This window comes from Ahaetulla prasina, chromosome 1 (genome assembly GCF_028640845.1).
Source record: "Ahaetulla prasina isolate Xishuangbanna chromosome 1, ASM2864084v1, whole genome shotgun sequence".
In the NCBI taxonomy this organism is placed as follows: domain Eukaryota; kingdom Metazoa; phylum Chordata; class Lepidosauria; order Squamata; family Colubridae; genus Ahaetulla; species Ahaetulla prasina.
The window spans coordinates 347,816,444-347,830,634 of record NC_080539.1 but is presented as its reverse complement, the minus strand read 5'-3'; the positions used below and the strand labels follow the sequence as shown (position 1 = coordinate 347,830,634).

The 14,191-nt window shown below is 37.7% G+C and overlaps 2 protein-coding genes across 4 annotated transcripts; one reads left to right on the top strand and one right to left on the bottom strand.

Moving 5' to 3' along the window:
* The first annotated feature begins 5 nt into the window (after positions 1-5).
* TOMM20L (translocase of outer mitochondrial membrane 20 like) lies at positions 6-8,455 on the top strand. Of its 2 annotated transcripts, none has more exons than XM_058162969.1 (5): positions 6-1,196; positions 4,385-4,428; positions 5,583-5,664; positions 7,014-7,160; positions 8,196-8,455. In XM_058162969.1, exons 1-5 carry the CDS (start codon positions 1,064-1,066, stop codon positions 8,201-8,203), a joined length of 414 nt encoding a protein of 137 aa, XP_058018952.1. In that variant the 5' UTR covers positions 6-1,063; the 3' UTR covers positions 8,204-8,455. The 2 variants fall into 2 exon arrangements, with proteins under 2 accessions (XP_058018952.1, XP_058018951.1); XM_058162968.1 differs by having other exon boundaries at positions 16-1,196; positions 7,014-7,156.
* TIMM9 (translocase of inner mitochondrial membrane 9) lies at positions 8,330-14,041 on the bottom strand. Of its 2 annotated transcripts, none has more exons than XM_058162971.1 (4): positions 13,812-14,041; positions 11,868-11,931; positions 11,499-11,594; positions 8,330-8,888 (listed from the first exon to the last, which is right to left on the bottom strand). In XM_058162971.1, exons 2-4 carry the CDS (start codon positions 11,904-11,906, stop codon positions 8,754-8,756), a joined length of 270 nt encoding a protein of 89 aa, XP_058018954.1. In that variant the 5' UTR covers positions 11,907-11,931; positions 13,812-14,041; the 3' UTR covers positions 8,330-8,753. The 2 variants fall into 2 exon arrangements, with proteins under 2 accessions (XP_058018954.1, XP_058018953.1); XM_058162970.1 differs by lacking the exon at positions 13,812-14,041 and adding an exon at positions 13,652-13,743 and having other exon boundaries at positions 8,334-8,888.
* Positions 14,042-14,191: the final 150 nt, after the last annotated feature.

The following is a 14,191-nucleotide window of genomic DNA, read 5'->3' as shown; positions in this document are numbered from 1 at the left end:
TGGGTTGTTACCAAGTAGAGGCAGTTAACATTTGAATTAGTTTTTTTAAAAAAGAGAATGTTTAAGAGAATGTTGAGCAATCTGTTATATTCTTTTTAAGTTTTGTTTATAAAATTTCTAGCTCTACTATATCACCATTTTTTTAAATTTGATGTTTTCCTAATTTTGTTCATATGTGAAGGAACTTGGTTTTTTTAAAATCAGCTACAATAAAATTTCACCAGCATGGTAAAAGAACCAAGTATCTAGATTTACTTCAGTTAGGTAGCTCTTCTTTCAGGGGCTTTTAAAAAGAATTCTGTGGTGATAACTGAATTGCTCATATTCCTGATGTATGAGACAAGGAAAACTTTGGCTGTAAACACATAAATTGAATTTTTGTTAAGAAGGTACATAGAATCCATTTAGATCAGAGTCCTGGTTTCAACACAGTAAAGTTATTCAATAAATTTCCTATTATTGCTGCCCATTTTCTGTCATGAATGGACTTTGTGCCACTTCTGACCCTCAAACTGTAAATTAAGCGAGATGAAATGTTTACAAACTCCACCCTGAAAAAAAATCAGTGAATGAGTACAGGATCAATTAAAAGCTGATTATTCCCTTAAGACTGATCAAGCGGTAGAAACAAACATACTTTGTGAGTGGCTGATAATTTAAAAAAAAAAAACTCCCTAGGCTTTTGACAGAATCCAGGGAAGAAGGGAAAGACGCCGAGAAAGGGAGACGGGGGCCACAAGAGTAAGGTCCTAAAATGCTTTGGACAAGCTAAGGATTGTTGCTAAGAAAAATCGCGGGAGCAAACGGGTCGGACTAACTGGCAACTAATCGAACATGAGTGTGTGCGTGTGCGGAAGAGAGATCCTGTTTACTGCTATATTTCTTCTAACCAAGCCCGCCTCCAGTGATCACAGCCCAGGGGCTGCTTCGCGGAGGGAGGGAAGGCCAGGCGAGACCGTTCTGCATTTAGAAGCGCCGCCGAAGCCTCCCTCCCTCCTTTCCTCAGACCGCTCCGGCGGTCGGGAGAAAAGGAGGAGGAGGAGGAGGAGGAGGCTGCCCCGCCATGGCATGCTGGTCGCGGAGCGCCCTGCTGTGGCTGCTGGCGGGCGCCTGTGGCCTGGCTTTGCTCGGCTATTGCTTCTACTTCGATCGAAAGCGGCGGAACGCCACAGACTTCAAGCAGAGGCTGAGAGAAAGTAAGTCGCGCGGGAGGGAGAGCGGCCGCCCCTGCGGTCTTTCCCCCGCCTTAGGAAGAAGGCGTGGCCCGGGATGCCCTTGCTAGGAATGGCGGGGCGGGGTTGGGTTGTCCGGAAAAGGGGCAAGGGGACCCGCGTCCTTTCGCAGGCCCTTTTAAGCGGGAGGAGTCAGCCCCACGCTTCCTATCAGCCTGGCCGTAATTTCCCCAGCCCGGTGCGCGGCAGGGCAGATGATTTGGCGGACGGATGCAGGCTGGGGACGGTGGAGGCAGCTTCACGCTTCTAGAAGGGGAGAGAGAGATTTGGGGGTGGAGGGTGGGGAGCTGAATTGCGGTGGAGCCCCTCCAATGGGTGAGTGAAAAAAGAGGTGAAATTAGCGCTATAAACTCAACTCTTTTTGTCTATGGAGACTCTCCGTCACCCAGGTCATAGTTGTCCCAAAGACGCTTTTTTAACAGGCAAGTGGAGGTTCTTTTTCCCGAAGACGTTTCGCTTCTCATCCAAGAAGCTTCTTCAGTTCTGAAGTCTTTCTCTTCTTCCTTTGCCTTTCCCATATGGCAGTGATCCATAGCAGCCCCTGTCCTGGTTATATACTGTATGAAAAATAACAGACATATCGCTGGCAAACAAGGATGTCTTCCTTCTGTTGAGACATAAAGCAATAATTGAGTCCTTGGCCATTACTCACATAGCCCATTATTATCCTCACACTCACAATGGCTGGTAGTGGTTTCTTGGGACAAATTCACAAAACAGCCCAATTAGACCAATGCTACAGATGCTTAGGACAAATCCTCATACTCTTAGCTGTAGATGTATGTGATTTATATGCTCCTTCAGAAGCTCAAGGTGACCTATATAGCATTCACAGTTTTTCCTTACACCCTTAGATCCTCTGCCTATACTGTATTAATTTATTAATTTTCCATTTCATCCTACTTTTCTGTGCCCAAAGAAAATCTGTTTGGTGATAGAAAGTGAATCTAATGGAACAGTATTACTATCAATGCTATTTCATTATTATAAATATGTTTGGCATTTTATCACATTCAATTTTATTTATGTTTCTTTATATTTATGTATAAAACATTTCAATAGCTCATGAATGAGAATTACAAATAAGGAAGAAACCTCTTTCCACACCAGCCATGCACATCTCCCATTTCAATCCTATACAAGTTACTTTGGATCAACAGAGTTTATTGTGACATTTATGTGAGCAGGATTTAGACTCAATAATTTACCTTCGAGAGATCCATCAGATTGAAGATGTAAATGGCTATTCAAGCACATTATAGTAGCAACTTTTTTTAAAGTACCCTTGAAGTACTTTAAAGTACTCTTGAAATGTCAAAAGAGAAATTGGGGAAGTAATTTATTAGGAAGGGATACCAGATGATAGTAATAATTATATTCCCATGACGTTATACTTGAAAAGTAAATTATGATGCTTACAAATTACATTACACATTTTTGCCCATGAAGCATTTAGTTAATAGTGATCAATATTTTAGCAGTAAATCTTTAAAACTGGGTCCCCAAACCCTGGGAAATGGACTGGTACCGATTCACAGTCTCTTAGGAACTGGGCCACGCAAGCGAGCAAAGCTTCATCTGTGCAAGCGTGGGATCTAGGTTGCATGTGAAATCATCACCCATTCACCCGGTCTGTGGAAAAATTGTTTTCTACAGAACCAATCCCTGGTGTCCAAAAGATTGGGGACTATTGCTTTAAAGTATTTACCAAATTTATATGCTGCTCATCTTACTGTACAAGGTGACGATGAGCGGCTAACAACATAATAAAACATATGGAAATAAAACAATTTTAAAATATAAAAACAGATTAGCATTTCAGGAGATAATTTTTTTAAAAAAAAACCACGGGTTTCGAGTGGAGAGAGGTTGTGACCTCTTTGCTACTACAATAGCCCCTTGCCAGCCAACATCTCTACCAGGCTCCCCTGCCAACCAGCATAGCCAAGTTTTACGGCATTTCCTGAAAGCCAGGAGAGAGGTGGCAGATCTCATCTCCTGTGGCAAGATGTTTCAAAGGATGGGGGCCATGGCAAAAAAGGTGTTTCTCCTGGACCCCACTAGTCCAAACTCCTTGGCTAATGAGGGGTGCAGTAAGGCCTTTCTGTCAGCACAAGTTGGGCGGCCAATATCATTGGGCCAAGATGGCTCCTAAAGTATTCTGGACCTATGCTATAAAGGGCTTTAATGACCAACACATTGAATTGGACCCAGAAATAAATCAGCAGTCAATGCAGCTCAGGTAATAGCGGTATTACATGTGCCATACTACGGGCCTCCAAAACACTATGCACTGCTACATTTTGGACTAATTGTAGCTTCCAAATATTCCATTGCATGTTGTGCACATTGCAATAATCCAAAAAAATACCAGTGTATGGGTGACTGAATACAGAGCCTCATGATCCAGAAAAGAGTACAATTGGCTCACAACCTGAAGTTGTGCAAAGGCTTTCCTAGCCACAACTGTCACCTGTTCTTCAAGCATATCCACAGCCACTCCAACTTACCAGAATTCAATTGAAGCCTATTGTTCCCCCATCTGGGCTTGGATGCGGGACCACAGGCTTCAAATAAACTCTGATAAGATGGAGCGGCTGCGGATATGCAGAGCCTTGGGAACCAGAGGTTTATCATTCTTAGTTCTGGGTAGGGTGGCACTACAAACGGTAGCCACAACATCACTTAGATCACTAAGTATGGAGATGTAAAGATGAGTAGAATTGGAATATTGATTATATCTCATCCCACAGTGTTGGATGACCTCACCTAGTAGCTTCATGTGGTACCCTACAAAGGAGCAGCTGTGGGCTGGACCCTTACTTCCTATCAACACCAATTGAAACACTACACTGCCCAGTCCCAAAGAGAAAAATTGGGAAATTCTTAATCAGACTTCCTTGCAATTTTAATAAGTCTAATTTCACACAGACTCCAGGGTCAATTTTTTTTTCTATCACACAAGCTTCCTACTTAGTTATTTCTTTATGTAGGAAATATATTTATCTAGAAGAAAAAAAGTTGAAAATCTAAATATTTAACCTTTGTAGAATAGTAGTAAGGCAAGATACCAAGTTTTTAATTTATTTAAATATTCTCATAGCTCTAAGTTATTAAAAGTAGTTACTAAAAATTTCATATTACTCTTACAGAAAGAAGAAAAGAACAGAAAAAAGCAAAAGAATATGAAGCAGAGGTGAAAAATAATCTTTGGAAATCCTGCAGATTTCTTGGATAGCCTAGTCTTAAAATACAAGTACCATATATTTAAGCTCCACATGAATATTGTAATAGTAGCCATAATTAAATGTCATAACTCTTAGTTTCTATTCTAATTCAAAAAGGCAGCAATACATTAAGAACCTTCTAAGTAGAGGCAAGTTATAGCTGGAACAAAGCTGATTTTGATGCCTAAACATCCATTATTGAATTTGTGCAAAAATTTTACTTTTAGCACTTTTTCCAGATTTTAATGTAGTTGATGGGGAGAATATATGTGCTCTGAGTTTATTTCATAGAATTTCATTAGCACTTTAATGAATTGAAGGGTATAAAGGTATAAATTGAAAGGTATAAATAAGAGAAACTGGGAAAGGATACTCTATGTATTCATCTCCATAGCTATGATACATCCCAAATGAGTCCAGTAATGGAACTACATGAGCATGTTTGACTGTATAGATCTCCCAGTTTTAAATATTTAGTTATACTGTTAAATGTTAAAGTACTAATACAGTAATTGAAACAATAATATGATAATAAAATGCCTTTTAAATGCCAGTACAGGTAGTCCATGTCTTATGACACAGTTGAGCCCAGAATTTGTTACTAAGCAAGAGAGTTGTTAAGTGAAATTTGCTCCATTTTACATCGTATTTTGCCTTAATTAAGTGAATCACAGCAGTTGTTAAATTGCTAAGATGTTTGTTAAGTGAATTTGGCTTTCCCATTGTCTCTGCTTGTCAGGTCGCAAAAGATGATCACATGATGTCAGGACTCTGCACCTGTCATAAATACATGCTACTTGCCAAGTAGCTGACTTTTAATTACGTGACCACGAAGTTGCTGCAGCAAACGGTTATAAGTCACTTTTTTTCAGTGCCATTGTAACTTCAGTCACTAAATTAATGATTGTAGATTGGAGACAAGCTGTAGTCATGAAATATTCGTAGAAGCTGATGCTTTTCTGAAACAAATGGCCATCTTTATAAATTGTAATTGTAACGCCTTCACAAAATCTATTTCCACAACTTAAAAACTTAATTATAAATTTTAAAAAAAAAGCTGTCATCAACTCAGATTAATTCACTGGTTTCCATTTCTTTTTTTTAAAAAACCAAAAACCCTTAGTTACACAAGCTAAAAGAATCTGAAGAAGTACAAGAGTTCTTTCTGCATGAGATACAGCTAGGGGAACTTTGGTTGACAAAAGGTAAAGTTGAGAGAAATATGATAAATATTTAACTTTGAAAATAGTAAAAGTACCCATTTTAATGAAGCATGGTTTGGGAGCATGTAAGGAACTGAATCGAATGTTTCTGCTTCTGAAAATTAAAGTGATGAATAAAGGTGGCATTATTTCACTTGATGTTCATCTACAATGCTGGACGGTAAAAACAAAATGTGAAAGTTAGTTCAGGCATGGAAATCTGAACTGTGATTCCCACTGACACGCAGCATTGGCTATGCTTCCTGGTCCTGTTGAAAATACGTCCAACATTTGGAGTCAATTTGATGCAGTGGTTAAGGAACAGATTAGAAACTGGGAAACTGTAAGTTCTAGTCCTACTTTAGGCACAAAGGTAGTTGGATGACTTTGGGTCAGTCACTCTCTCAGTCCTAAGAAGCAGGCAATGGCAATCCACTTCCAAAAATGTTGTGAAGGAAATTAGACCTAGTCCAGGCATTTGCCAGGAATCAACAGTGACTTGAAAGCACAATAAATAAAAAAAGGGCTTATTTAGAGGGCTTATCTCAGCATTAGCTTACCACAGAATTACCATGTCACAACCCCCACTGTCACTGTTTTGCTTTGAAAGTGGCTTGCATTATAGGTTACAGCTCTGACTTCACTCATGGGACTAACATGATTCCAAACGATACTTCTGTTCATATAAATTTGAAGAATACCTTATTTTATAGTAATTATAAACAGAAAATACTTGAGATATAAAAGATTTCTCATTGGGACAATTGCTGACTTAGAATAATCTAGATTGTTTTATTTGGCATATTTTACAATCCAGTCCTATAATTATAGAAATAATTCACAAGGCAAAATGCCCTAGAATTTTTCAATATGGTAAACAATAAAGAGATATAATTTTATGGCTCTTCTGCCTGGTTAACAGTTCCACTGGTGTTCTACAACCTCCTTTTTTTAAAATAAATCATATGGGTCAGGAATTTATACACCTATTATGAAAACAAATCTATGATGGGCATGTCGGTGATTGGTATTTTGGAAACTCGTAGTAAGCTTGTCATCTGAAATTTTTGTAGAGAGTTTTATACACTTGCAGGGAGTTTTTCTTTTGGCTACTTTTAAGGTAAAGGCTGCAGGCAGAGGGGATGTAGTTGCTGGTCATTTTACTCACCTTTGCTTCACTTGCTGTAGCAGTTAGTATAATTTTATCACATTGCAGCATATAGACAGCAGAAGGTTAAATCAATGTTTAGGGTTAGATACTGAATACAAATTGTAGGTGCATATAATATAAATGATTGAACTGGTTTTAAGAATGATGGATTGAATTTTTTAGAAATATGAATTAATTACAGGAGAGCAGAAGAAGAGTGTTGAGCACCTCATCAATGCCATTTCTGTGTGTGCACAGCCAAACCAGCTAATACAAGTCTTGGAGCAAACTCTCCCTCCGCAAGTATTTGACATGCTTGTGCACAGTATCCCATATACTATTCAAGTAGGTAAATTTGAAACTTTTTAAACATTAACGAATGCAGTAGAATCATGTTTCTCTGCTGTTCAAAAGTGGAACAGCATTTTATATTCATGGCTCATAAAAGACCCTAACATAACCTGCAAAATTTAGAATTCATTAATTCCAAAATCAGACACACAACTACTGGTAGCAGCTAAGCTTTTCAAAAAAGAAAAATCAAGAAGGTATTTCTATGCAACAGTATAAGGTCTTGGGTTTTTTTTCCTGGAAAAAGAAAATTCTTTCAGGCCCCTTATTTTTTGTAGAGTAGCAAGATTTCAATGCTGCTTCATTTTTCTGGGCAAAAGATGAATTAAACTTTTCTAATGCTTTTAAAAGATAGCAGTAAATTTAATTATACTTAAATTAATATTCCCCTCTCACAATCATCAGGCTCACACAACAAGCTAGGCTAAACAAAAATGGAACTGCGTACTTAGAAGACTGAGCTACTATTCTATGCTGTATGAACCAGTGCATTCCATTAAATGACAGATCAATTTATTTATTTAGGTATAGTATGTGAATGCAAGAATCACATTTGTTAACCTGGTGGGTAGCGTGTTATATCAATTAAACCATATTGTTTCTAATGATCTATACCATTCAAGTTGCTAAATTGGTCCATAATTGTTAACTTTTTTATTCTTGAACTTCATATGCCTCTAAATTATTCCCTAGACCAGGATTGTCAAACTCCCAGGCTGTGGGCCAGATGTGTCACGTATTGGCTACGCCCACACCTGGTTTAGCAAAGGGGGGGGAAAAGTGCTGATAAGTCACGTGACTCCACTGTGATGACATGAATTTGACACCCTGCCCTAGACCATCAAAAGTAGTCTCTTTAAGTAAGTTAGAATGTTGTATTCAGAGAAAAAATAAGACTTGCAACCGTCCAAGGAAAGTAGGAGGTAAACTTTGTTATCTAAGAATATAAATATCTTCTTAGAATATAGTTTTTAGAAAATCAAAAAGTTTGACATCTAAGTGCATTATTACTCTATTTCTCCCCATTTACTAGCGATTTGAGACAGCTGTGAGCCAGCAGAATGCTAGAGATGAGTGAGAATGCAGCGTTGCACAAGGTTTTTAAGAGAGTACCTAATGACCATTGATAATTCCAGAAAACCTCTCAAAAGTAACAGTAATTCTTATCTCTTTTACTTTGATTAAATAAAAAATAAAGCTTGTTTTAGACACTTTTACATATAATTTTGGACAACAGATTTTTCTTTTAAAATGAATAATCACTGTATTAGAAACAATAAAAAATAAGATATGTTTTCGTTCTTTATCTGTAACCGATTAACATGTAGAACCAACCCATCTTTCCAGAAAAGATGGAATCAACATTATTCCTGCATTACAGTAAAAGACAATCTTGAAAAAAGCTCCATAAACTCCATGGCTGTTCAATCCCAACTGTAGACCAGATATTTCGAGACAACTGAATCATTCTTTAAGCAATCCTATTTTCAGCTGGTGGTAGGTGTTGCTAGAATAGCACTAGACACCAGGCATTCTCACTTGTAGTATAGGCAATGCTGGCACTCCTTCATGTGGGACAATCTGCTGTTTTCTAACGGGGCTGGCTGAGAAGTCCTGCTTTGGCAGCCAATGCTTCGTTCTGCTGAATATGATACTCCTGAAATCTCATAGATATCCTCTGGGTCATTTTTAAATACTTCTGTAAACAGTGTTCTGAACAAGTTATCTGTATAAGGAAAAAACAGGCGGAACCTACTTGTCATTCAGTTTTTTAATATGCAAAGTATTTTAAAATGCTCTTTTTTACATACACATATACATGCACTACTTTTCATAAACTCTCATCCCAGGGCATCTGATACTACATTTAAATATCTATAGAAACGACATTAAAAACTTCATAAAACATTAGAGATATAAGCAGAGACAAGTACCCAGAACTTGATCAACCCTTCCCTTTTGAGCTTGCTATAATGATAATTTAACACTGTCAGTGTTTTCAAATCAAATTATGAAAATTAAGCATTAGAATATCTTAATTTTTAGACACTAAGATACTAGTGTCTAGTGATGCTTTTTAATATACTTTTCTTTCATTTCTAGTGACAAATGATCAGATATACTACTTTAAAGAATTTTGAACTTTTAGCTTTTATCTAACAATAGAAAGTAATTGCATATATCCTTTTTCTTTAAAATCTATTCCAATACCAAAATAAATGGGAGATTTGGACAGGTCACTGTGTCTATCTCTGTTACTACCAGATTGGATTATGATTTTTTTGTTGGCAATGAGGAAAAACAATTCCAGTACTTAAAAATAATTGTTTTCTTGGATTCTAGATAGAGACTGTCCTACTGCTCTATATAATGACAGCTGCTAGCTTGTATGATTATAACAAAAGAACTTGAAAATACCTGGGGTAATAATCTATGTCACTGGCTATTAACAAGGAATTAATTTTATTTTAACAGAAGTAGAATGCAAATTAAGAGGCAAAAAAATTGCACTATTAGTGCAAGATTTCTAACTTTGCTGATCCCCCTTAGATAGAGCTCACTATGTTAAATACACTTCTAGTAATTTGGGAAGGGAGGTGGGAGATACAAGAAAATACAGAGGACAAGAAAAAAAAATCAATCTTACAAAAATAGTATTCTACCTGTACATCAGATTTAATCTATTGACAACTAAATAGAATAACTATATTCAATTGCATGTCATCTGTCCTCAATTTGACCCAACTTTTTAATTAATATCTAGAAGAGGCTGCTTAGACAAATGAAGTGTTCTTATTTACTCTTGCAACTTGTGAGACAACAAACTACCCATTCTAACTCTATTAGAGGTAGTCCTCGCTTAACAACCACAATTAGAACCAGAATCTCAAGCAAGAAACAAAGCTCTTGTTAAATCTGTGACTGTGACTGCATTCTCAGCACTCTTGGTTATGTTCATTAAGAGAAAGCCACTTGGTCCAGTGATTAAGGGACCAGGCTAGAAAGAAAGCAGGAGACCATGAGTTCTAAACCTGCTTTAGCCACGAAAGCCCGTTGGGTGATCTTGGGCCAGCCACTTTCTCTCAGCCCCACTCACCTCACGCGTGTTGTTGTGGGGATAATAGGAAGAGGAAGGTGTGTTGGATATGTCCACCACCTTGAGTTATTTGTAAAAATAGTAATGGTGGGATACAAATAAATAAAAGTGCTCGCGCAAGAAGTCCCAGGCAAGGAATGCATAGTGCCTATTGCACTCTACTTGGATTTCGGATCCCTCTCCTCTCTAGAAGGAAGTGTCTGAAAGAACTAGCTATTGAAGATGTCAGGTCTTAGCTCTTCCTCCATGGAAGAAAACTCCTTCCACGGGGTACAGAAATGGAGTTTAAATCATCAGGATTTAAGTTCCATTTCTGCACCCTGCAAGAGGATGTCAGCTCTCTTCTATATGTGGAAGGGAACATTAATGGAGCTCAGAGGCTGTGAAAATCACAGCAAGGGATTTCAGCTCCCCTTGGAAAGCAGTTCTTTCAGCCAGCTCAGAGGTAAGAGGGAGTCTTCCTGGCAGACAGCAGCAGCTTGCAAGATTCCCTGCCAGATTCCACATTGACATTCTGGGAAAGCTAGCAGAGAAGATTGCAAATAGTGATCATGTGATTGTAGAACACTTGGAAATTGGTCATAAGAACAGGTTACCAAGCACCCAGACTGCAATCATGTGATCATATTTTACGATAGCCAGAAGTGCTTTAAACAGACCATAAAGCTCCCAGATGTCATTGTAACTTTAGTCATTAAATGAGTGGTCCTAAGTCAAGGACTATGTGTAATTACTTCCCACATTGCCTGCTAGACTCCCAATATGTAATATTCCATGCTGATACCTAAACTAAGCAACTCCAGGGCTGAAGGGGAAAGAGGTATTGATATAATTTACAATTTATATGTCATAAAATATAAAACTTGCCCAATGAAAGCAAGCCCTTTACAATTCATTAATAAACTGTTACTATTAACTGTAATTACTTAGCATGTTTTGTATATACCCTAATATATGAACTGCAAATTTTAAATTAGCTGGCAAAACCATCATTTCCCAGAAATATCTTATCTTGTCTGAATCGCAAAATTGGAATTGAATTAGTAATTGGATTTTGGATTAGGGTAAATATCAATTTGATCCAAGAAGGATCTTTTTACATTTGCTGTTCTAATTAAAGTCTGATTATTGTTGATGTTTTAGCACTAAATCATTTATCGTTCCCTCGTCATGCTGCAACTTTCTAGCTGGCATTAACTTATTGGTTACAACCCAAAACAAATACAATAAGTCACATACTTCTTCTGGCTTCACTTCTCGGCTAGTGAAATCTTTCACACAATCTAGGAAGCAGGTTTCTGTTAGTTTGTTGTATGTTCCAAGAAATTCCTTAAACTGTGAATAAATAAATAGGTATTAAGACTTGGCTGTGCCCGTTCTTCACAGGAAAAAAATATGAAGGACAGATTGAGAACAAATAACATCCACAAAAGTAGGGGCATTTGGGTAGTATCAAATATGTACTTGTTTTGAATTGATAAATGCATTTGATACAGATATTAACTTGCTTTCTTTCTAGGGAAGGCTATTCAAGTGTCACATTATGTGGTAATACAAACATTCAAAAGCACCCAGACACAAACATTCAAAAATGATAACCGTATTTACCTGCTTGATCTGATCTGATTCTGATATTTGTCCAGCCATATTTTAGTTCTGAGGTAACTGCCACCTATGCAGAAAGCAAGATATCTAAGTCAATGTTTATTCCAAAACATTTTTCAATTCAATACTTTGCTGTTTACATCTTTACTGTTTTTAAGGAGGAAGAGCACTGAAAGAATACGAAGGCTCACTGGTCATTCTAATGCTGCTCTGTGAAACAATTCACAAAAAAGACTTGAAGAATTCTTCAGTCTGTAATTTATACAACATTTTTAACCAGCAGTATTTAATATACATTTTCTTACAATCTTTTTGGTGAAAGCAATTATCCAGACATGTGATGGTCTTTTATTACTGGGTATATTTTATATTCCAGCAGAAGCTAGCCAGCCATTTCTAAGAGATATTTCAATTTGGATTTGTACGTAATGCATAAATTGAGTCTCCAGTATTTTAATCACACAAGATTCAAGTAATACAAACTGAAGCGACTTCATAACACATGACAAAACGTTCTTGTGGATTTTGCCTTTGAAATAAAATACGCATTGCAATCTAGAGATAACCCTTTAAATCTCTATTTCTGTTTATTTAATAGATGTTTCCTGATAAGAACTTTTAAGTATTGAAACTGATTTTCTCTATTCTTCCAATAGTATACATTATTTGTGCATTACAATATATTCCGTCAATCCATATATTCTCGGAGCCATATAAGCTTTTGATCATTTCTTCCAGCTCTTTCAGAGGCCCGACATAAGGTGAGGATGGTAATGGCATTGAAATGGACTGTTTCAGTTATTTTGAATCTCAGCAAATAATAAACCTTACTTGTCTTCAATAGAAGAGGTTATCAAGCAATCAGGATATTTTTCCTCTGGGAAACACTTCTGCCAATTTTCTGAGAGGCAAAAGTTCCCTACATTAGTCTGGGAACAGCATGTACTTTATTATCCCTAATACAAAAATGTGTTTTTAAAGAAGGATCCTATATGATGACTCCTGAGCTTGGATTGATATCATGGATAGCAGCTCTGAAGATAAGAGAGAAAAGCTAAGGAAACATTTATTCTCCATTCTTCATAAATAATAGGCTATGTATATCAAATTAGGTGCACATTTTGTGTACAATTTTGTCATGTTTAAGCAACTGTAAATTAAATAAATCCAAGGGGAGTAAGGCTTTGAAAATCACAACAATATTCAACATCAGAGCCAGTACATCCTCAAGGAATATGAGATACCATCACTTTTGGCTTTCCCCAGGCATTTATCTGCCCGCTGTAGAAAGAGAATTTCGGAACAGACAGACATTTGGGTGGATCCAAAAGGATTTTGTAAAACCAGGGCTGACAGCTTTTTTTTGTAATGCTATATTTAAATTACACTTTTAATATTCAATTGCTGATGGCCTTCATAATATTAATTCTAAATCACATTCCAGTCTCCTGGGTCTAGTTTTGAATGAGCCGTAGACCTCATTGGTGCCCAGGAAACAGCTTGATGGATTGTCAAGGTCATGATGAAAGCTTGTACATCTTTTCTTTCCCCAGAGGCGCTGCAGCGCCAGAACATATTGAGAAACTCAGAAGCTCAAATCTCTTTTATCACTGCGGTCCAACGTCCAGAAATGGAAGCAAACGAAGCTTGCTCTCGGTGATTTTGTTCATTCAAAAAAAAAAAAAGCTTTTTCTATCCCACTGACTTTCTCCAGGGAGACTTAGTAAAGGGAGACAACCGCAATCTTTAACAGATGCAACCCTACCGAATGCATTACAAATTCTTACTTTTATTCTTCGTTTCCTTCCTTCCTTCCTCACTTGTGCTTACGACAAACACCAACTCCCCACCATACGAGTGCTTCCCTTTCGTTCGCCTCCACTTACATACCTCGTGGCGGTGGACACGAATCAGCGAACGGCGGAGCCGTCAGGCGGGTTTACCTACCGTAGCAACCACCAAATGTGCGCCACACTGTAAAAGGTCCCCTTCCTCTCATCTAGGCGTTCCTATTGCTTACAAAGGCTGTTTTGATCTCACTTTCACTTAGTAAAGGCGGCAAATCAGGAACCCATATATAGAACGGAATAGCTCTATAAAAAGGGCATGTGAATAGAGGAACCACTCATATAGAAAATTGTTTCTACCCGGAAAATTACCATAACTGAACTGGTGAAGCGAGGGGGGAAAAAAGGGGGTACCGCGAATGGGAACAGGAGAAGAAAGTCGGATTTTGCGAGGCATGCGCAGTGTCTTCGGCTCTTTAGATAGCGGAAGTTCCATCTGCACATGCGTATTCTTTACTCAGGCAGCTTCCTCCTCCCCCT

Bases quoted from the DNA above. Each gene is read 5' to 3' on its own strand.
- TOMM20L (XM_058162968.1), top strand. From the start codon at position 1,064: ATGGCATGCTGGTCGCGGAGCGCCCTGCTGTGGCTGCTGGCGGGCGCC. The intron at 1,197-4,384 runs GTAAGTCGCGCG...TTACTCTTACAG, and splicing joins CAAGCAGAGGCTGAGAGAAA to AAAGAAGAAAAGAACAGAAA. The intron at 5,665-7,013 runs GTAAAGTTGAGA...AATTAATTACAG, and splicing joins GGAACTTTGGTTGACAAAAG to GAGAGCAGAAGAAGAGTGTT.
- TIMM9 (XM_058162971.1), bottom strand. From the start codon at position 11,906: ATGGCTGGACAAATATCAGAATCAGATCAGATCAAGCAG. The intron at 11,595-11,867 runs GTAAATACGGTT...ATTTATTCACAG, and splicing joins AATCAGATCAGATCAAGCAG to TTTAAGGAATTTCTTGGAAC. The intron at 8,889-11,498 runs GTATGTGACTTA...TTCCTTATACAG, and splicing joins GAGAAGTGAAGCCAGAAGAA to ATAACTTGTTCAGAACACTG.